Below are 22,914 nucleotides of genomic sequence, written 5' to 3'. Positions count from 1 at the left end.
AGACCTCTACATAAACTTCTCCAAGTCTCTCCCTATCAAAACACTTAATCAAGGAATACAGCGCGTCTTGAAACTGCCTTTGTTTCTCTGGGAAACTGGCAGCACAAGAACACAACTAAGCAGCCATTCTTCACGAGGTTGGGTGTTCCTCCAGGAAGCCTCTCCTCAAAGCCTTTGCTTCAACACACATGGGACCTGCACACAGAATAAATGTAGGGAAAACACCTTGCTTTCTAAGGGGACCTTTTTCCATGTCCCATGGAAGCCAACAAAGCACATTAGCAACACTCCCTTGGCTGTCAGCAGGAGTCATTCCTACCCACCAGAGCTCAGAGAAAACATGCAGGACAACTACAAACTCCTGAGGATCAGCACTAACCCCAGCATCCTGCAGCCTGCTTACTTCCAGCCTTGCATCTGCCTATTAAAAGCTCACCATACACAACCTGTTTGCCCGGAGGGACTGCCAGCCAGACAGCATAAGCACCACACTGAGATACTGTCCTAGGAACCCAGGTAAAGGGTCAGAAAGGCTGTCCAAGGACTACAAGCAGTCACATAGTCATTGCTGTGTGGACACACTATCAACTTACTTGATAAAATCCAATACTGGTAGCCTTTTTAATTTCTTCTGGCTCATCTGCATTTACAGTGCATTTTTCTTCTACAGCAGCAGAGCCCAACATGCAAAGGGAGACTTTTACATCACAGTAACATGTATGAACTAGAAATAGTCAAAAGAGAAAAGATGTATCTGTTGAAGCAAAAAAAAAATCTCTGACTGCTACTGTCATTTTTGAGCCCTGGGGAAGGTCTTTTTGCCCATTCACAAGTCTACAACTTCGCATTATTGTGATAAAATTATCAGATTTGGGTGAAAGAGGAATACAAGGCCTTGCTGTCACAATTAGTGCCTCAAATTAACCTCTTTCTTCAGACCTTGTTGGTTGTGGTAAGAATTTAAAAGGAGAAGCAGAGAGTCAAATCTCAGTCCCTCCTGGGCAGCCCAGCAGGCAGGGGAAAAGTACAATTTCCCCACTTGAGATCAGCAGGCAATGAAAGCCTCACTCAGGATTACTGGCTCCTTTGCAAAATGGTGATGTGCAATCTCTGCTCTGTCACAAAAATGCTTTCTGCACACAATGCTGTAATGGCCAACCGTCTTCTTGAGACTTTTAGTTGCCCCAGAGAAGGCAGACACTGGAAAGACACTCCTCCCAGAAGCAAAACCCCAGCCACATGAGTCAACAGCTGCAAGAAATTCTCCTCAAAGAGGCTCCACATCTCATGCTGGTCACATAAGACTCAGTGACTCTGCGTGTCGGGCACACACCGTGTGCATGCACGCAGCACCTTGCCAACAGAAACGCTGCTGTCCCCAGCTTGTCTCGAGAGTCTCTGCAATAAACAGGAACCAAAACAGCACAAAATAAAATGAAAAGCAACAACCTGTCATTAACACACTGAAGAACTGATGCGTTCCCACCGCGTTCACAGCCGTCATGGACTTTGACAAACGACTCTGAATCAAGTCTTAAACAGGCAACGGCGACACGGCCTGGCAAGGCCTCTCTGACGGGGGAAATGAGGGAGAGAGGGAGGAACACAGCGGCACAGATCCCGCAGCATCTCCGTGCACAGGGGGCACTGCCACGGGACCGGGGACCGCGCGGCGCCTGTAGCCGTACTCCTCTTTACACCAGGGTAAAGGCGAAGTGCTGGGCCCCTGCCGGCTACACCGAGAGAGACGAGGCGAGGCCAGGCATGACCGGGCCGAGGCCGCCCCGCCGCCGCCCCGGGGCTCCCGCGGGCCGGAGAGGCCCCGCTGCTCTCGGCAGCCCAGGCCGCCACTCACCTGCGCGGCACCGCCGCTGCCGCCGCCGCTTCCGCCCTGCCCCGGCCGCGCTTCCGCCCGGCCGCCGTCACTTCCGCCCGGCCCGGCCCCCGCCCCGCCCCTGCCGGGCGCCCCCCGGCTTCTGGCGCCAAGGCCCGCCGCGAGTTCGCCTTGGGCTTGTGCGGCCCAAGGCAGCTGCCCCCGTTCAAACACAGGGCATCAGCATCCCACAGCGACTGTCTGCACGCACAGAAATGCGTTCATGTAAAGGCAGGAGCTGTGCCTTGTCATCGTCGGCACAGTTGCCATGCCAGAGACCGGAGGTGTTTTGGGAGAGCAGATACATAAAGCTCTACGAACATGGCTGTAATTTATTATTCATATCTGATTGCTCATTTGTAATACGTGCCAAGATTTATTAGAAACTATGAGAGAACTGTTGGAACTTGCAGGGGCTTTGATTTTAATGTTGGTTATTGATTTTAGTGCTTGGTCAACTCTCAGCGTTTTTACAGAAAGAATCAGGTTGGAAGGGGCCACAGCGGGTCATCTGGTCCAACCTCCCTCCTCAAGCAGGGTCATTCCAGAGCACATGACACAGGATTGCATCAAGGTTTTTGAGTATCTCCAGTGAGGGAGATTCCACAACCCTCTGGACAACCTGTTCCAGTGCTTGGTCACAGGCACAACAAAGAAGTTCTCCTTCATGTGCAGGTGGAACTTCCTGTGCATTAGTTTCTGCCCTTTCTTTTTTGTCCTATTGCTTGGCAGCACCAAGTAGAGCCTGGCTCCTTCCTCTGACATCCCCTCTTCAGACACCGGTAGACACTGGTGAGATGGATAAAGGTGACAGACCTACGAAAAGGATTCTCTGAGCATGAGAACAGGTACAGGTTCTCACTATGGCTTGGACTGGAACAGGTGGGCTGGGAAGGACTCACCACAAGTGCCCTAATGCTGTAAAAAGTGAAGCACTTTTTAATTGGTTTTTTTTTCATACCTTTGGAAAGCTGCAATACTACTGAAAAATTACAGCCAGAAACAAATTTTATCCATTATGACCACTGAAAGCACTTAAATCTCTAGATTTCTGTTCCTCTTCAGACCAAGCATCAGAGGACCACTGGTTTTACAAAAGCGTGGGGCAGATGCAGTGGTGCGAGTAGAAGACTTCTCCCTCCCGCTTCGAGGCTTCCCTGGGGCTGAAGTTGGGAATGGTTTCCCATGGACCCCATGAACACAGTTCAGTTCTCCCACCTGGACAGTAAGGCAGGGAGGCCGTGGCAGTGCTTGTGTTGGAATGTGTTTGGGTGAAGCACTGGGACTGCTTAGACTGTCTGACAACTGCTTATGGTTCTGATTCCAGGGAATTTAACAACTGGTTGTAAGGTCACTTTCACCTCACTAACGTTGTTAGCATGGAAATGGTGTAAATAAATGACTCTCTATCCAGTGGGAAAGGATACCCTAAAGGTGTCACAGGATATTTGACCCTCCCTGTCTTTAACTGAGTCAGTTCACTAAACAAGATGGCCTGAGTCATGAAAGAGCCTGCTTTGAGCCCATCTTTTCCTCTCAAAGCCAGGAAAAATGTTTATGGAGACCATAACCAACTGCTAGCTGAATTTTGCTTTGCTTGAGTAGTCCTCTGATTCTAATCATAAAACACTAACTTTGTCTCTTGCTTGCTACTGAATCCAGCCTGTACCTTTCTGAAATGCTTCTCATGGGCATGGCAGCATTGAACCTGGCAAAACTAACACGTGTTCTTTGAGTTACACCTTGTCTGAAACTACTCTGAGGGTCAACCAGACAGAACTGGTCAACACCACGGACAGTAATCCTACCCTGAGTGGGGGGTGGCATTCAAGCCTGTCAGCCAGAAGCATTTTCCTTCCCTGACTCCTCTCACACTGGCTGCACAGCTTCTGCAGCCACACACAGTGTCTCTTAGCATGCAGGTGAAATGAGGAAATAATCTTTTTTGCCAGAAAGACATACAAAAATACTCTTGAATATATTCAATTTTAATTACCGCAAGACAGGAATGCTTCCCATCAAAACTGCCAGAGCTGTATGTATCTTTCCTTCATTCCATTAATTATTTACCTTCAGTTTTAATAATACAGTTAAGGGCACTATATATAGCTTATGCTCTATCAATAAATCATGCTTGTGTGTCTTCATATTTATCCTGTAAAATTATAAGTACCAACCCATTTGCATGGATTTGCTAAGCAATTCTAGCAACGAAATTCCCAGCAGGGCATCTCTTGGAGTCTTTGGAGGTGAACTCAAATATTCCTCACTCAACGAGAGCTATTTTATGAGGCTTTTTATGAGATTTTTTTTGTTTGATGAGGTCACCAGTCTTTTCACAAGTCCCAACAATCTCCTTCATCCCCTGCTTATAGCTCTGTGCTGCTTTAAAACCCTGCAGGAATATTAAACCTACTTGAGCGGCCCCCTTTCCCCTGCCCCCTTCTGGTAGTGGAGTAAACACTAGGAGAGATTATAAATTGGAATCACAATTTACTGAAAAATTGCAATAACCACAACAATGTTAATAAAAGAGTATACAAAAGAGAGTGTTTTACCCACAAAAGGGTATTCACTACTGAACCAACAAAAACACTTCCCGAAGACCACATCCAGAGTGGTTTTCCCAGACAAAGGTAAAACATTGACTGGCCCTGCACTGGCAACATGGTATATGTGGGAAAACAAAAGCAGAATGTCGGGGAGGCTTGCAATTTAACTTTCCCCCCTCAGACCAAAAACAAGAGAAGAACAGGGACAAGACAAAACCTGGTGGGACCTGACAGGGCTCTGAAGCAGGTCAGAGGACCCTCCTCCTGGGCCTGACTTTGTGGGAGTGGGCCTGGAGAGCTCAGTGGTTCCTGTGGCAGCTCCAGTGGCCGCTGCAGTCACAGCAGCTGTGGCTTGGGCTCCACGTGGCTCAGCTGGGCTCTGCAGCGCTGCTGCTTTCTCTCTTTTCTTTCTCTTGGAGCAGTTCACCAGCTCTTGGGCTCACCAGCGCTGTCTTTGAGCACCAAACCAGAAAAGCCACGGCTCAGAGGAACAGGGAAGGGACTGCCAGCAGCAGACAGGGGCTAGGTCCGTCAGGCTGCCCCTGAATCCTGCACACCCCCAAGCATGGCAAAAGATGGCCAGCCTTCCACTTCCAGCCCCTGGCTTCCTCCTGCTGCAGCCACATCCCTGCCATGACGTGAATGGTGTGGAATTATACAGTGCTAGAAACTCTACCTTTCCTCTATAACCATAATAAACTCATCACAAGCAAACAGTTTGACATGACTTTTCAACCTATCATCAAACCCAAGAATCCACACAGTATCATAAGGGCAATGTACACAAGCCACCTTCGCCATCTCCTAAATCCAAGGCACTTTAGTATTCATGTGATCCACAATCCAGGCTCAGTCCATCAAACTAGTCCTTCGGTTGCATTGCTTGAAACAGTTCTCCCGTTTGTTCAGCAATCTCCTTCATCTTCTGACGCGCCTCTTCTATGGTGGTGGTGGCGTTATGGACAGTGACACAGCATTCTCCATCTGTTAGGTTTAGCATCCCACACACTCCATTCTCTTTCAACAACAACATATCTAGGGCTAATCGGTTCTGCAAAGCCATTTTCGATGACTGCTGGACCTGTGAACTTGGTTCCCTGAGCAAACGTCCGGTCCAGTTGCTTAACACATGGACTTGCCTTGTTAAGTTCTCCAAGACATATTTGTGCCGTTGGATAACTCCACTGGACACAAAAAATGATTCTAAGTCTAACGCAACATTTTGTCTCCAGGTATAATAGTCAGGGACTTGAATCCCCCCAATCCACCCTTTTGCATCTGTTGGATTGTGGATTTCTCTCTGCACTTTGTTGTTACGATAAAGTGTATAATTGAATGTTTTAGATGGACACATGGTAGGAAACCCAATAGTACACTGGAGTCCAGCCATATCATACATGTTCAAGTGGGAATACATTTTCCCATCTGAACATGCCCATACCGTTCCCCGTGGAGCTGGATATTTGGCTTGTGAACACTGATACAGGTCACCTTGGGGAACTTCCTGTGCTTCGCTGCTTGAATTCCAGACCCTTCTTCGGTCAGGGCCATGTGTAACGGGAATGCCACAGGATAGTGCTGTCTCTGAATTTTCGTAAGACCCATTGCATCGGGTGTCTTGGTTTAGATAGCCGTAATTGGGATAATCCCAACAGGTACACATGTCCCGGATAAAAGTTCTCAGCTCTGAGATGTACCAGGTTTCTATAGGCTCACCTGCTCCTGTGGTACAATCTAATATACGGGAACAATTCAGAAAGGAGGTCTCTGATTTACTTTGGATAATGCTTCTATGGTTCCTCACTTTCCAGCAGATGCTCTCCCCATTAGGTAGTGTGGTCTGATGGTCCTTACAGTCTGATTTCTCCACTTCCCATTCTATTATTTTCCCTGTGGGGGCCCTGGAGGCCCACTGTAGGGTATATATAGGGTCAAAGATTTGTTTCAGAGACCAGGCCCACTCATAATTTGTTCGGTTAACTTGGTGTGCGGTTCCTGGGTTATCAGGGATTTGTATACACCATCCTGCATCCCAATGTAAATTGTACTCATGTTCGAAAAACCCGCCCTCAGCCGGAGAATCCCACCATGGTACCACTGTGCAAGGGATAGAACTGACATTGTGCAAGGTCTCAGTAGGGTGGGTGTCTAATGACCGATAGCATGTCTGATTCCATAAATGGCTCCAGGTAGAGTCGCGTGGGAGCTGGTAAAAGGCTTTCTTGTATTCTACCCATGTCCCATTTGCATCCCATTGTTGTCCTTCTTTCTGCTCTAGGAACGGGGACTCGACTGTTCCCCAGGTAATATTTCCTCCTGTTTTTTTAAGATTATCCAGTTCTCTTGTTAATATCTCTGAAAAATTTAACCAAATCATCATAAATCTAAACCCCTCTGATGCAGAGTTGGGGAGGTTAATGCATATTCCTTGATTTGTATGATTCCAAATATGCATAAATCCTTGTATCAACTCCCAAGCTAAATTTGGTTCAGTACTCTGATTCTTAGTCGCTTGAGACAAAATCATACATCCATAACATAAGAGTAAAAACTTTCCCCACACCATTTTTTTTCTAGTAAAAAGGCAAAATAGGCTTAGAAAAATCAAACTAAAAAATACACAAAATGATCCGTTCACTCAACAGTTGAAAGCATAGGTCCACCAGTGGATTCCAGATAATCTGCAAAACATATACATGCATAAAAACAAAACATGATTAAAAGGAGGGAACAATCCACCACCCAGGCACACAAGTTAAGTGGCTTTTTCAAGGTCAGGGGTACTAATCCCACTCTTGGTAATTCTGCCTAAACCAGTTGTCCTAGGTAATGGAGAGGATTTGCAGGCTCTTTGGCCTCTTTTGTTCCAGGGAGTATGGGTGGGGATTGAACACAAAAGGCTGTGAGTTATGGGCACCCATTAACTCCCCAGCATACCCTCTTGCCCATCCAGGTTCATGAGGTTTCAGGGTCCTCTTCAAGAGTCCATTCCTGCATTCAGCAATATCATGTGCCTGGGGGTAGTATGGAGTGTGAAAGATCCACTGTATTCCTTCATCCCATGCCCAGTCTGGAACCACCCTGGCAGTAAAGTAACTACCATTGTAGGATTGGAGGGACTGGGGCCATGGCAAATAATTAAACCACAGCTTCAGTCCCTTTACAGTGCTGTGCCCTGCTGCTCTTGCTACTCCCTCAGCTTGAGTGAGCTCTGACATTACTTCCACCCTGACAAGAACATACTGCTTTCCTTCTGACTTCAGGCAAGGCTCTATACAGTCCACCTGCCAGGTCTCCCCAAGGCCTTTTCCATGTCATTAGTGAAGGGGTGCCTCCTGCAAGGGGTGTTGTTTCTCTAGTCCCGTAGAACACGGGCTGCAGACTCAGATGACAGTGTTACACAGTTCCCAAGTGACAGGCCACCCTGTGTTACCAGGTCCCTTAAAAAGGTCATTAAATCCTGAGTGGTCTCCCTTGACACGTGACCACTCTAGCAGATGTTCCCATTTTTCTTCTCCCTTTACTGCCATACCTGCCACACAGCTCAGTGAATCTACCTGATTATTCAACAGGTGGGCAGGAATCCATCCCACCAAGGAACTCTTCTGCTTAGCCAAGTTTAGGGTATCTTCCCATTTCTCTCACTGCCACACTGGCAACCCAACTGATCGCCCACTGGTTTTGTTCGCAAAATGGGAGCCACTTGGGGCATCCCTTAAAAACAGCAGAGGGGTGTTGAGGAAGATGAAACAGGAAAGTCTTATAAATATGATTGCCTGACAAAAGATTTTGGGAATATGAAAACTACAGGCAACATCGAAATGAAAGCCACTTTTGAAATACCAAGTCTTAGTTACTGAACAACTGGAAAACAATGGTATGGCCGACTGAAGGTAATCCCCTCTTGAGTGAACAATACCCTTTGATTGCAAGCAGGTCCAAGGGTCAGAGCACACCCTACTAGCTCAGCAGAAGGGGTCCAAAGAGTAGTTTTTAGAAGTTAAGATGTAACACTCTATGGTAATATAAGAACTCTTATAGGCTGTATGTAAATGCTATAGGATTTGTATCTTGTATTAGATTGGTTAGTGACAATTAGAATATTCAGTACAGAAGATGATTTATTGTATTGTAACCAGGACTTCAGACACTCTCACTCACACTCTTGCTCTTCCTCTTACCACTTCCACTCTTGCTCTTACGCTCTCTCTCTCTCTCTCACCCGCTTACTCTCTTGCTCTCTTGGGCCTGCTCAGAGCTGAGTCTGGCAGCTCTGAGCAGTGCCCCTATACCCACGCCCTTTGCAATAAACCGCCTGTGTCCCAAGATCTGCCTATAGAGATCTCTCGTCACCGTCCGTCTACGTCCGGCCGTCCCTAACCTACAGAGGGGTCCATATAAACACTGGTTCTTTAGTGTCAGCCTCTCTAACAATCAGCCTGCACATGGATAGCAAATCTCCCATCTGAGCACTTTCTTCTCCCCTTGCACAGTTCTGCCCCCTGAAACAACACGCAGGAACACTGCTCATTATTTCCCTCTCTTTTTGGAGGATATATCAGGGAATCACACACTTTTCAGGTGGGGCTCAACTTGAGGGGTAGGTTTTATATAAGAAGTGAGGCTCCTGCTCCAGTAGACTGACAGGCATTTCTTGTATTTGGAGCACTCTGGTTGTTCCCTCATCTATCTGAGGCATATGGCAGTGATGCTGTAACTGTTCATACCACCTTCTTACTGCTTCTCCCTGTGCAACCCCCACACCAGGGGGGGTTCTGGCCAGTATGGGTTTCAAAACCTTGAAAGGTCCCACTAGAATAACTGATTCTTGCCATATGACTTTTTCAGCTCCCTGTAGAGCTAGACTAGCCACAGAGACACTGCTACCAAACTGAATAAAGTTTTTTTGCATCTTTAAAGCTGTGCAAATAAAACCTGAGAAGGCAAATCAGACCCTCAGGTCCCCATTGCCACATATGCATTGATAATCTATGAATTACAAAGCCCCATTTGATATGAAGTGGATCTGTTGGATGTATTGGCCCTAAAACCTGATATAACCTGGCCTCAAATATTAACAATTTTAGAACTTCTACATGGACAGGGGTCCTGTCCCAGGTGGTCCTCTGGTGTGTTAAATCATGATGAGGGCAGGCTATGATGGAGAAAGCCAGGATGTGTTTTCCCCAAATTACCAGCAGGGAAAGGGCATGTTATAGCTCCTTCTTCGATCCAGGAATTTTAATTTGCTCAAAGGAAGTCAAGGATTTGGGGTGAACACACACTGTTCCTCCCCTCCACCATGCTCCCAGGAACTTTACCTCAGAAGAGGGGGGTTGCACCTTTTCTGCTGAAATTTGAAAACCTAAATTTTCAGGGTGAATAATTATCTCTGTTTGGGTTTGTCCTACTGTTGTGGCACTGGGGCTGCCCACCACTATATTGTGAATGCATCGATCTGCTTTAACTCCCTCCACAGGCATCACTACAGAGCATGCCATCTTCAGATCCCAGCATTAACATCCCTGTTGTTATGGATGCAGTAACCTGGATGCAAGACCCGGTCCACACAGATTTGGACAATGCACTCGCTGACTCTATTTGCTCCCCTTCTCACTCAGATCTCCCAAGTGAAAAATGTCTTTCTTCCTGATGTGGACCTCCTGCTTCAGTTCTCTTTCACTGCCCTCTTACTGGCAGAAGCTGGGCTATTTCCAAGCATCTTCATTCACTGCCCAGGCCAGTTTGGGGTTGAAAAACAAGGGTGAGATTTATACAGACTTTTACCTCTCTGCACATGACACTCACCAGGAAGGCAACTATTCCACCTCCCATCTACCAGGCACGAAAATATTTGTGGCTCTTACTCCCCACCTCTGATTCCCAGAGCCTGGGACCAGCAATCCATTTCTCACAGGCAGCAAGTAAAGTGTTTGCAAATACATTTCACACTCATTTCAATCACTGATCAGCACTAGCACTGCAGACTTGGCACCCTCCCACCCTCAGTATGTTTAAATAGTTTGTACATATTTGATCTCTTCCACTTTTAAAAGCTCAGCAGGACTCAGGCATGATTTATTGTGAAGTTGGAAAGTGGACTTGGATTTTTAAAACTACAGTTATCTGCCATAGGGATAGGCAGAACACATGAGAAAATGCAAAGCATTTGCATTTGTTTGTCCAAATCTCAGACAAAGTTCAATAATTGTGCAGGCACAGCCACTGTGCTGAAGCCATGGTTTCTCTTATACTATTACCATACTCGATTGTAAAATATGTGGGGAGAAACCTTGGGGGAAAGATGCTCACAGACACAAGAGTTACTGCCTGCAGAATTCATGACCTACACTTGGAATATTTATACTGTTTGCAGGGGTCTCATTCTTGACCAAGGTTGGTTGAGTAGAGAAAAAAGGGAGCCAGGAAGTTTTATATTTGTTGATTGGTTTTCTGCAAGGTATTGGTGTAAAACAATCAACCAAAGGCCACTTCAGGGCAGGAAGGCAGGAAGGAGCACCCTGCTGTGGTACCTTGCTACTGTCAGGGAAGGGCCTAACACAAAAGTACCTGGGATCTCACTGTGGCTCTGACTGATGCTGAGAATGCGAAACGTTCCCTTCCAGCCCACTCCCCTTGCAACTGCACAGCAAAAACTGCAACCCCCACAGACAGCTCCTTTTTTATTTGTGTACTCCTAGCAAAAGCACACACCTACTTGCTGTTTATTTATGGAGCTTGCTGCCACAACGGGGCTCCCACAGCCAGACTTCACTTGCTTGCTCCCTCTTTGAGATCCATAACAAGTGGAACACGCATCCCAAGCCAAGTGTTCCATGTCCTGTCATCACAGGCTTCAAAGCCCAAAAGAGGAGGATGCCAGAGTTAACAGGCACAAAACACACAGTTGGAAGCAAAGGCTGCTGCTAAGCTTTCTGCAAGAAGCCTCCTCCACACAGACCTCTACATAAACTTCTCCAAGTCTCTCCCTATCAAAACACTTAATCAAGGAATACAGCGCGTCTTGAAACTGCCTTTGTTTCTCTGGGAAACTGGCAGCACAAGAACACAACTAAGCTGCCATTCTTCACGAGGTTGGGTGTTCCTCCAGGAAGCCTCTCCTCAAAGCCTTTGCTTCAACACACATGGGACCTGCACACAGAATAAATGTAGGGAAAACACCTTGCTTTCTAAGGGGACCTTTTTCCATGTCCCATGGAAGCCAACAAAGCACATTAGCAACACTCCCTTGGCTGTCAGCAGGAGTCATTCCTACCCACCAGAGCTCAGAGAAAACATGCAGGACAACTACAAACTCCTGAGGATCAGCACTAACCCCAGCATCCTGCAGCCTGCTTACTTCCAGCCTTGCATCTGCCTATTAAAAGCTCACCATACACAACCTGTTTGCCCAGAGGGACTGCCAGCCAGACAGCATAAGCACCACACTGAGATACTGCCCTAGGAACCCAGGTAAGGGGTCAGAAAGGCTGTCCAAGGTCCGTGAGCACTTCTACACTGCACAACATAATGACTGTTATGTGGCCACACTATCACCTGCTGTTGTGCACCCTGTCTATACTAGAAGTCTCAAAAAAGAGCTTTCTGTCATGCTCTGGACCTGCCGTGGATACTGTCTGAAAAACCCATCAGCTCTGCAGGGAGTTTTACAGGCATGGTTGGGACAAGAGATCTCAGTCAGACTAAAAGAAAACACAAGAGCACAGAAGGCAATAAAGCCACAGGTTGCTTCAAGGGCCAAGATCCACTTCTGAATCACCCAACTTCAGTCCAAGTGTGAGCCTGGGCAGGAAGGTCAGTCATGACAGTGAGGGACCCTAAGCACCAGGGCAGCGAACGGCGTTTACTTTACACCGTAAAGTACGGAGCTCCACAGTGCTCTCCCAAATGCTTTCCAGAAGCAGCGTTTAAGCTTTGCGGCAAACGTTGCCCCGCTGGGCCGCTGCTCTCGGCAGCCCAGGCCGCCACTCACCTGCGCCGGCACCGCGCCGCTCCCGCCGCCACTTCCGCCCTGCCCCGGCGGCACTTCCGCCCGCGCGGCCCCGGCCCCCGCTGCCGCGGGGAGTTGGACGGAGTGAGTTGGATTCGCGTTTCGGCTCCGGACGCGTTAATCGCGGCCCTGTTTCTCGGCACTGTGGTTACGGCTGCCCGCTGCTTCCGCCCGGCCCGGGGCTCCTGGAGGGACGTCCCGCCGCCGAGCCGCGGCTGTGAATTCGCCCTGGGCTTGTGCGGCCCAAGGCAGCTTCCCCAGGGCGTTTTCCTGGGGTCCAAACACAGGCCAGCTGCATCCCACAACCCCATTTCTGCACACACAGAAATGCATTTGTGTAAAGGCAGGAGCTGTGCCTTGTCATCGTCGGCACAGTTGCCATGCCAGAGACCGGAGGTGTTTTGGGAGAGCAGATACATAAAGCTCTACGAACATGGCTGTAATTTATTATTCATATCTGATTGCTCATTTGTAATACGTGCCAAGATTTATTAGAAACTATGAGAGAACTGTTGGAACTTGCAGGGGCTTTGATTTTAATGCTGGTTATTGATTTTAGTGCTTGGTCAACTTTTAGCGTTTTTACCTGGGAAATGAATTCTCTCAGGATGAGAACAGGCACAGACCCTCACTGGGGCTTGGGCTGGAGCAGGCAGTCTCACTGTTTGGGAAGGGCTCACCACAAGGTCTCTGATGCCATAACAAATGAAGCACCGGGGGGGTTTATCCCTTCAGAAAGCTGTGATACTAAAGCAGAATTACAGTCAGGAACAAGTTTTATCCATTATGGTCATTGAAAGCACTTATATCTATAGAAACTAAGATAATCTTTCATCCTGTCAGCAGACAGCCAGCCTTAACTACATTGTGAGGGAACAGGGCTGTGATTAACTCATAAAAATTGAAACGAAAATTTCAGTTTTTAAAATGCTGAGCAGCAAACATCTCCCTCAGCTTCGTGTCTTCTGATGAGCAACCATGTTCCTGACATGGTAAAGTGGACAACTGCACTATTTTAGGTGGTTGAACACTCCTTGAAGTAGGAATCAACTTGAAGATGCCCCATTAGGCTTACTACATAACAAGAGTGACCATGATTCTAACCTTATGGTCAGACATACGATTCTGGCAGAGGTGTTTGAGCAGTTACTGCTGTTACATCTGGTGCACTTAGAGATGCTCCTAGCAGGAGAAATAAATAGATGTGCTCTTAATTACATTTGGAGTTCTGCAGAAGGGAACCTCGAGAGTGTTAGGAGTGCTTCTCCAACGCTGCCCTGCCAGAGTGCAGTTCATCAGCTGGCGGAGCTCTGCTTTGCACTCCCTAAAGCAAAAGGAATCATATTAAAGTCAAACCTAGTTCAGGAATAGCAGTGCCTGCTGAGAACTGGGGTGTCAAATTCTCCGTCTCACTGAAAATAACTGCTACCCTACCACCACCATCTGCCACTTAATATTGTTGTTCCCAATTTATGCTGGTTTGGGATGCAAGAAACACTTTGAAATAATTGTGCAGACTTCTTGCAATTAAACATCAAGAGCGGAAGCTTCTCATCCTTTTTATGTGGAACCACCCACCATGCTGATGGCTCCAGGACTGTTGCTACCACAGGTCTGGCTGACTGAAGTGGGAAGTTTAATGTGTCCTTTGGCACCGTGTCGGCTTTTGTGTATCATTGCCTCTGGGGCAGTGGAAGTCATGTAGGGCTGCTCCAAAATCTATTGAAATCAACAGATTGTGCCTCTGGTTGAAGCAAAATGAGAAACCAAGGTTTTAGTTTTTGCACTACTCATCTTCAGACCGAGCATCAGAGGACCACTGGTTTTACAAAAGCGTGGGGCAGATGCAGTGGTGCGAGTAGAAGACTTCTCCCTCCCGCTTCGAGGCTTCCCTGGGGCTGAAGTTGGGAATGGTTTCCCATGGATCCCATGAAACACAGTTCAGTTCTCCCACCTGGACAGTAAGGCAGGGAGGCCGTGGCAGTGCTTGTGTTGGAATGTGTTTGGGTGAAGCACTGGGACTGCTTAGACTGTCTGACAACTGCTTATGGTTCTGATTCCAGGGAATTTAACAACTGGTTGTAAGGTCACTTTCACCTCACTAACGTTGTTAGCATGGAAATGGTGTAAATAAATGACTCTCTATCCAGTGGGAAAGGATACTCTAAAGGTGTCACAGGATATTTGACCCTCCCTGTCTTTAACTGAGTCAGTTCACTAAACAAGATGGCCTGAGTCATGAAAGAGCCTGCTTTGAGCCCATCTTTTCCTCTCAAAGCCAGGAAAAATGTTTATGGAGACCATAACCAACTGCTAGCTGAATTTTGCTTTGCTTGAGTAGTCCTCTGATTCTAATCATAAAACACTAACTTTGTCTCTTGCTTGCTACTGAATCCAGCCTGTACCTTTCTGAAATGCTTCTCATGGGCATGGCAGCATTGAACCTGGCAAAACTAACACGTGTTCTTTGAGTTACACCTTGTCTGAAACTACTCTGAGGGTCAACCAGACAGAACTGGTCAACACCACGGACAGTAATCCTACCCTGAGTGGGGGGTGGCATTCAAGCCTGTCAGCCAGAAGCATTTTCCTTCCCTGACTCCTCTCACACTGGCTGCACAGCTTCTGCAGCCACACACAGTGTCTCTTAGCATGCAGGTGAAATGAGGAAATAATCTTTTTTGCCAGAAAGACATACAAAAATACTCTGAATATATTCAATTTTAATTACCGCAAGACAGGAATGCTTCCCATCAAAACTGCCAGAGCTGTATGTATCTTTCCTTCATTCCATTAATTATTTACCTTCAGTTTTAATAATACAGTTAAGGGCACTATATATAGCTTATGCTCTATCAATAAATCATGCTTGTGTGTCTTCATATCTTCATATCTTTATCCTGTAAAATTATAAGTACCAACATGTTTTCGTGGATTTGCTAAGCAATTCTAGCAATGAAATTCCCAGCAGGGCATCTCTTGGAGTCTTTGGAGGTGAACTCAAATATTCCTCACTCAACGAGAACTATTTTATGAGATTTTAGAAGATCATCAGTCTTTTTACAAGCCTTGAAAATTTCTCTCATCCCCTTCTAGCTTGCCACAAGTCAGTTTCACATGACTTTCTAAAACATGGTTTTGGTCTTCCAAAGCAGAGAGAAGCAGGAGTGCCTACAGCTGAATGCTTTCTCATTGGATTATAACAGGGAAGGATCAGAACAAGGAAAACAATATGGCAATCACCTTGGTGGGATTAAAAACGTAAATCTGCAAATGTAGCAGTATTATCTGTGTTGCAGAGATGATAAATATTAAGATGAGTTATTTAAAAAGCAGGTGACCATGGAAGCAGATCGTTCTTCTGCCCAGAAGGCAGAAACTGAAGTTGAGAACAGAGCAGCTGGAGAGCAGTGTGGTGAGCAGCTGCTGGTGAATGGAAAACAAATTATCATGAGGCATCAGTCCAAGATATAAACCTTACTTGTGTTAGCTTTTGTTAAAGAAATTTTTGACACTAGGCTCCTACCTTCATCAGATAGATTTATTGGCACAGATCAGTCACTATATCTGGTAACCTGAGCTAGGTGCCTTAAAAGAGGGACCCCGAACAAAGAAATCCTTGGACAGTTATACCCGTACAATCTAAACTCCTCGTCCCTCACATGACAGTCTGGACCAATTGCAATATTAGGGTCTGGGGTCTTCCTGCTTTTCATGGGTTCACTGTTTTGTTACCCAGTGGTTGCCATGTGGTCACCTTCACACCCTCTTAGGTCAGGTTGTGTGGGGGCTTCAGTCAGTTATGTAGTTCATGTTTTAACATGATTTTTATTGTTCATGTACCTGATCTATGGGCTGTCCACTCTAGCTATTCATTTTGTAGTCCTTGTAAAAAATAGTTGAGTCTGGTAGGACAAAATGCTCAGTAGTAAGTTGTCACCTCTGCTGTTCTGTGACAGCAACACCCCACTGAGTAAAGGACATCCCTGGGACTAGGTGAAGCAGGGATATTTTAAATGAAATCTCTACTTGTTCACCAATAAAAAGCATACATCCATGCTTAATGTGAAGTGATTTAACCATGTAAGTGAGAGGGAAGGATCGTGTATTTTAAAAACCCAAAACAGCAGAGTATTTACTCATCACTAGTAATGCATCTGCTGAGCATTATGTTGCCTTTAGAGAGTTAGCATGGGATTTCCTCTTTGTTGTTTTTTTCATCAGTTGTTTCTATAGAAATACCATTTTTATCAGACTAGATGAAAATATCCTGAAATAACACACCTCTTCAGCAAATACAGATATTTCTTGCTCTGTCTATATATTGTATCCCTATCATACTGGGTTTTCCTCTCCTCATTAGAACATGCAAATAAAACGCAGTTAAAAGCAAGTCACTGTACAACTGGGACTCCAGAGAATAGACTCTTGTGGAAATTAGAATGGGTGGTCAAGCAAATGTATTTCTCAGGTCATTCAGACACTGCCTCTGAAGTGTGTTGCAGGTGAAAATCTGTATTTGCACAGATGGTGAATGTGTTGTCATTGACAGTCACTGCTTCACAGAAGGCTTAAATGAAAATGGTCTTGAGCTGACCTTGACTGACAATGCCCTCTGCCCCTGCTATCGGTGAGGAAAACAACATTTCTGAAATCCAGCTTCTCTCAGCTGACGACAGTGTCTCCCTTGGCTGCTGCTGTGGGATCTATCTGACAAAATTTGAGTGATGTAGTCAATGCATTCAAATCCACTGTCAGATTTTAAGGGAAGCCTGTCAAAGTGCCTAAGCCTGAGATTTCAAGCAATTGAGACAGTTTAAAGCACTGGATATGCTCACATGATTACTCTCCATGGCAAATCTCCTGAGGAACTGGCTGTTTTGTTGGCATTAGAATTTGTTCCTTTCTTCTTTTCAGATTATTTACTGTTGTATCATGGGGCAAACCTTATACTTTTGCATCTGAACAGGATGAGAGTGATGTGTACATGCTTTATCCAAAACCCATCTGTACTAGTGAGCGTATACACTGGAAGGAGTGCCATGGGAAGCTCAGCTCTCCCAGGCTTCAACTCTCACACCTTGGGAACAGAAAGCACGGCCTCTGCAATGCTCTTGATTTAGGGAGGGACTTTTATGAGGGCAGGTAGTGATAGGACAAAGGGAAATGGCTTTAAACTGACAGGGGATATGTTTAGATCAGATATTAGGAAAAAATTATTCACTATGAGAGTGGCGAGGCACTGAAACAGGTTGCCCAGAGAAGATGTGGGTGTCCCATCCCTGGAAGTACTCCAGGCCAGGTTGGATAAGGCTTTGAGCAACCTGGTCTTGTGGAAGGTCAGGTGGAACTAGATGGTCTTTAAAGTCCCTTCCAGCCCAAAGCGTTCAATGATCCTGTGAATATTTGATGTAGATGCCTGCACAGCAGCAGTTCCTACTGCCAGTGGACCCAAGCCTGAAGTATTTGACTCTAAATAGCTGTACTAGTGCAGCTAGATCTGCCAAGAGTTTTTAACAGTGATGATCACAATATCCTGATGATTTAAGTGATCTGGCAGAACTAACTGCAGTCACACAGAATTGGGTTTTCACCTTCATCTTTGGAAATGTCAAGGGCTGTGATGGATAGCTGTGCCTCGTCTTCTTAAGTACTTTTCCATGAACCTTTATTAGGCCAGAGCAGGTTTCCCATTTCCTTAGGAGTGATGTGAAAAGCTGTGGATTCCCAGAGGAGCGTGCCAGTGGTGTGCATTTCTGCTTCTCACATGGCAACACACTGCTTCACCCAGCTTTGTGGTAGGCAGAGACAAGCAGCCTAATGAGAAACAAAAGGACAGCTAAGCAAAATGGAAGAGATACCTGGAAGAGAGATATTCTAAGGAAGCTACCAGAACTATATTGTTATCACATGAGATATCTCATGCCTAGAGGTGGCTCTGATACATAGTGCTGCATCACTTTTAAATTCTGTTGCCACCATATAAATAGAAGAAATTACTTTGCCAGTCTTCCACAGGATAGGAGTTTGTACCCTGTATTTCCAGAGGCTCCGTGCTTGTGAGGTTTGGTGTATGTATGGCAGCAGGACAGGACTGTTCCCTCACTGGTGGTATTTGGTGATGGAAATGAAATCAGCAGAAAGCTTCACCTGTACACGCTTTTCTACCAGGCTGACATGTAGGCACCTTTCTAGAGTACTCTCTTATGCTTGTTTTTTGCCTGACAACTAGTTCTCTTCAGTGTTGTGGGTTGGGGTTTTTTTTAATTCATTTTCAGAGGTATTTATAGCTATTGTGATCTCTCAGTTGCCTAAATCAGGAGCAAAGAAGATGACAGGGACCAAAGTAAAGCTCACTGGAAGAGAACCCCCCCTCCTGTTAGTGGCAAGTAGTACCATTAGCAACACCAACATTGAAGAGCCCTTTTCTTTGGCAGCACAGTTACAGGAGAAATGTCAGAGATCACTGCAGTGCTTGCTCAGTGTCACCGTGTGGGAGCATTGATTGCTCAGGTGCATGTGTTGCACCTTTCCATTATGGTTTGCCACTGAGGGCCATGCTTTTTAAAAGTCTGTTTGGCACTGGACAACAGCCCTTAGTGCTGGCAGACTGCCTTCTAGAGACATACAGCAGCAGCAACTGCCCAGCTTTCTTCCCAAGGGAAAATGTTGGTAACTCTCCAAATTATCGACTTGGCTCTGGAATGACACTGACCAGATGGCTGTTTTGCATCAGAAGTCATGAGCTGTGGAGGTTAATGGATGAATTTGGGCTTCTGAGTTCATCTTGGGAAAGAAGTTGACCAAGGCCTATGATAGTTAAGTATTTCCTGATAAGGATGAAAGGTATTTCCTCATCTTCCAGCCACACGTGATATTTTGGTGCTTGAAGCTGCTGGTCATTTGCCTAGCCTAGGATTGCTCCTCTGGTCAGTCACTGTGCCTGAGAACCTCTCTTTCCTATATAAGATAACAAAATATTGAAAACAGATTCTTTCATTGGTATTCCCTTTGATTTACAAAGCCCCTCAGTGCTGTGGAGGAAGAATCAGGGGGCTCAAATTCCTCATGATTGTCCATAGCACCCCATTAATACTGAGATGTCTTTACAGTATTTGTAAAAAGAGTTTTGTCCTCATTTTCTCCAAAACAGTTTGTGGACAGAACCTGGCTAGCATCAGGCTGAATTACCAAGTCGCACTGAAAAGCAGGGTACATCAGCTCAGGCTTGGAATGACATGAGCAGCAAGCATCAGCCTCATAGGATGCTGGTGGACTATCATAGACATGACCTTTTGCTAGTGCCTGTCTCTCAGAACATCTGTCCAGTTTTGTGAAGGTCTCTTCAGCACACCTCGAACAGGAAATGTCAACACTTGCGGGAAACAATGCCCCTGTGCACAGAGAAGGGCAGAGGCACATCTAGACCCCTCAGGTTGCCTGACACTGAACTGTGCCGTAAATCAAATCCCTCCTGATGGGAGAGAATTTTCTAAAAGTCCTTGCAAGGAGTTTCAAAGATAAACCGAGACTTTTCCTGGAGTTTCAATGCTTCCAGATAGTTGTTTATTAAGTCTTATCAGAGGAACAGAGCCACTAGCGTGACCCAGGTACAGCACAGAGCACAGAAAGCAGGAGTGAAGGCTCTCTATCAAGATTTACACAGCCTTTTAAAGGTATTTTAACCAATAGTTACTAAAAACATATTATTTTCACTTTCCTACCAATTATTCAGTAACACGGGCAGGAACTGCGGAATTCTCTATCCAATCATTCCAAACTACTTTACTGCAGAACATGGAGTATTAGAAGAAGGAGAAGAAGGTTTAGAGAACAACAACAATCCTCCATTTTGATATTTTTTACTCTTATCTATTTACTACAAAGAGAAGCCCAAAACCTCTAAATTTTTCACCCTGTGACAATCTTACATAGTAGTCTATCACCTAATTCACACCACTGTATTTTCTAGTTCTTGTCTGACCGTTGGTAATTTTTTCCAAGGTTGGAGGTTAAAACAGTGTTGTTCAGGGGGGTAAGAACCCTTCAAAACAGGCAGAGAAATATTCTCAGCACTCTGGGTTCCTACAGTTGCCCATGGCCCTTCCTGTCCTACCTGGGATGGAGAGTATCTGTTCTGTCTCCATCAGTGAAGGTTGGTGAAGCAGAAAAAAGGAGATGTTGGACTGTGCTTCAATACAGCAGAGGAATAACCTTTGCTTTTTCCTAAGTGCTTCTTGGGAACAACTCAAGAGAATGCTGTGAGGGAAGATGAAGCTCTTGGTGACAGTGATAGGGAAAGAACTAGGAAAGATTTCTCAGGGCTTAGAGGTTGAAAAATCTGGGAAACGAGTTGTGGGGGGTGGTGATTGTTCAGGTATTGGAAAGAGCACATCAGAAGGAGTGAGATAAGGGAAAGAGAGAAATAGGAGACAGCTGCCAAATTTGAAAGACACAAGCCAGAGAAATAGATGAGAGCAGAGAACATTTCATTCTGAAAGGAAAGAGGGAATGGCAGTGCAATTTCTGGCAGTAACATTTCTAAATCTAAAGATTGAGCATAGGCATCGCTGCCGCCAGGAGAGAGATGGCAGGAGACAGGGCACAGACATCTGAAAGAACAGGAGGGAAGCAAAAAGCCTTAAGTGTAGAGATGCGCTGTTGAAACTCAGGCCCCTCAGGACACCAAGCCTGCTGTTTACAGCAGGGGTGCCCCTGTGCCAGGGTGGTACCACTACCAGGTGGTACCACCCTGGCTCATTTCATGCTGATAATTGGAAAGGCATCACATGACAATAGGCTGGTGGTTCATCCCCCTGTGATCCTCTGAGCTGTGATCATCACACTCATTGTCAAAATGCCCGTCGATATATGGCATCCTTTGTCAGCACCAACAGATAAGAGCATACAAAGACTTTACAGCTTAAGAGCCAGTATTGCCTTTGTCCTCTTTTCCTCCAAGAAGGCAGCAAACTACAAGCACTGGAGGATGTAATCCAAGTGCTAATAAATTATTGATGTCTCCCTTCAGCTTTTTACTTACTAAAAGGATATCAAAGCTCATTTTGTGAATGGTCCAGACAGATTCTCTTTTGCTATATCCACAATTTGATTCACAAATATTTCACTAAGCGTTAATATTGAAGCAACACAGTGTTCTCTCTTTACAGGTTTAGCAAAAGATAATAGACATGTTTTGGATTACACAGACTCATAAATAGATACAGTGATATGACACTTGTAACTGCAGTAGATGTTTGATTTTGTAATTTTTAAAAAGCAGAGCTTATTATTAACTAGGAATACACTTTTTTTAATATTGAAAGCCTGTTGAGATCACTGTATTTACTCCTTACAGATAGTCTGCGTAGTTCTTTGGCAGCACATACAAGTCATAGGAGAGTAATACTTAGTTTATATTTAGCAATAGCTCCTCTCTTCCAATATGCCTATTTGCATAAGTGAACTAACAAACCATCTGTATTGGAAATAGTCTTTACATTACTGTCAGCTTTGGGACAGTATGTGGCAGTTCCTTAACACCATGTATTAATTTTTGCTGGTTTTGGAGCAGCAGAGACATAATTTGAAGCCCTCATACTGCAGTTTTCTTGGAAGGAGTTCCCCTGGAACAGAAGGCTTAGTTTTTCTCTTTCAATAAAGTACTCCGTAAGTTTTGATGGCCAGAAATGCTCAGGATCTTCATGTGTGTCTCATCTTAAAGACAAATACCAGGCTTCCAGGTATATCTTAAAAATGGTACCAGCTCTTTGCAAATTTAGCCCAAATGCCATCTCTCACTAAACAGCAGGGCAAAAATCTGCCTGCTAAGTCAGTGCAATGGCCCAGCTGAGCTCAGAGAAAGGATTATCAACATTTTTACAGTGGCATGCTCTGAATGACAGGGTGCTGATCTTAAACTGACACAAACTGCAGTTCCTGACTGCACCAGTTTCTTCTTGCTCTGAATAGAGGCAGCAAAGCTGCACATGCTGTTTAGAAAGATTGAGTGACCAGGCACAAATCCCAGAAGAGAGAGCTGATTTTTGCAATATGATACACATATTTTGCAAGCCAGACCGCAAACTGCTTATCCCATTTTTGGTGCTATATACATAAATACTCGTAATTAATCTGTGTTAGAATAGAGTATAAAGCTTCTAAAGACCAAAAATAGCCCCTTCAGGCATCTCATAGCAGTGACACTGATCCCCTGCATTTCTGAAATTAAAAAATGAGCTTCTTTGCATAGATTTGCAGTAGTCTCTGGAGTTCAAACTTCCTTTTTTGCCCTGTTCCTTCAGTTTGTGAGCGAGACCTTGATAGCAGAGATTGATACCTTGAATCTGGAGCTACAGAGGTGGAAATAAAGACACCCAGTGAGAAATGACATTTCCAAAGCTTAAATCTCAGGGATAGTAACCTTCATTTTCCCTTCTCCAGATCTCTTTCATCTCTAGGCTTTTTTGCCATATTTT

The 22,914-nt window shown here is 45.5% G+C and overlaps 2 protein-coding genes across 4 annotated transcripts in view; both read right to left on the bottom strand.

The window, feature by feature from the left end:
* The window catches only part of RPAP1 (RNA polymerase II associated protein 1), a 39,123-nt gene extending 37,225 nt beyond the window's left edge, over positions 1–1,898 (bottom strand). The window contains exon 1 of one of the 3 annotated variants that reach the window (XM_039552141.1): positions 1,856–1,898. The gene's annotated coding sequence lies outside the window, so the exon portion shown is untranslated. Of the gene's footprint in view, positions 1–593; positions 1,376–1,449; positions 1,821–1,855 lie in introns of those variants that run through there. The other 2 variants (XM_010413848.4, XM_019283117.3) reach the window with 2 other exon arrangements.
* A 2,451-nt stretch (positions 1,899–4,349) lies between these two features.
* On the bottom strand, positions 4,350–12,495 carry LOC120410020. Its single transcript, XM_039552142.1, has 2 exons — positions 12,419–12,495; positions 4,350–7,106 (listed from the first exon to the last, which is right to left on the bottom strand). Exon 2 carries the CDS (start codon positions 6,989–6,991, stop codon positions 5,288–5,290), a length of 1,704 nt encoding a protein of 567 aa, XP_039408076.1. The 5' UTR covers positions 6,992–7,106; positions 12,419–12,495; the 3' UTR covers positions 4,350–5,287.
* Between the last annotated feature and the right edge of the window lie 10,419 nt (positions 12,496–22,914).

This window comes from Corvus cornix, chromosome 5 (genome assembly GCF_000738735.6).
Source record: "Corvus cornix cornix isolate S_Up_H32 chromosome 5, ASM73873v5, whole genome shotgun sequence".
Taxonomy (NCBI): Eukaryota; Metazoa; Chordata; class Aves; order Passeriformes; family Corvidae; genus Corvus; species Corvus cornix.
Note: the sequence above shows the minus strand (reverse complement) of the source record. Positions and strands in the feature narration are given on the sequence as shown.

Excerpts from the sequence above, each read along its gene's own strand:
- LOC120410020 (XM_039552142.1), bottom strand. The coding sequence starts at position 6,991 with ATGGTGTGGGGAAAGTTTTTACTCTTATGTTATGGATGTATGATTTTG.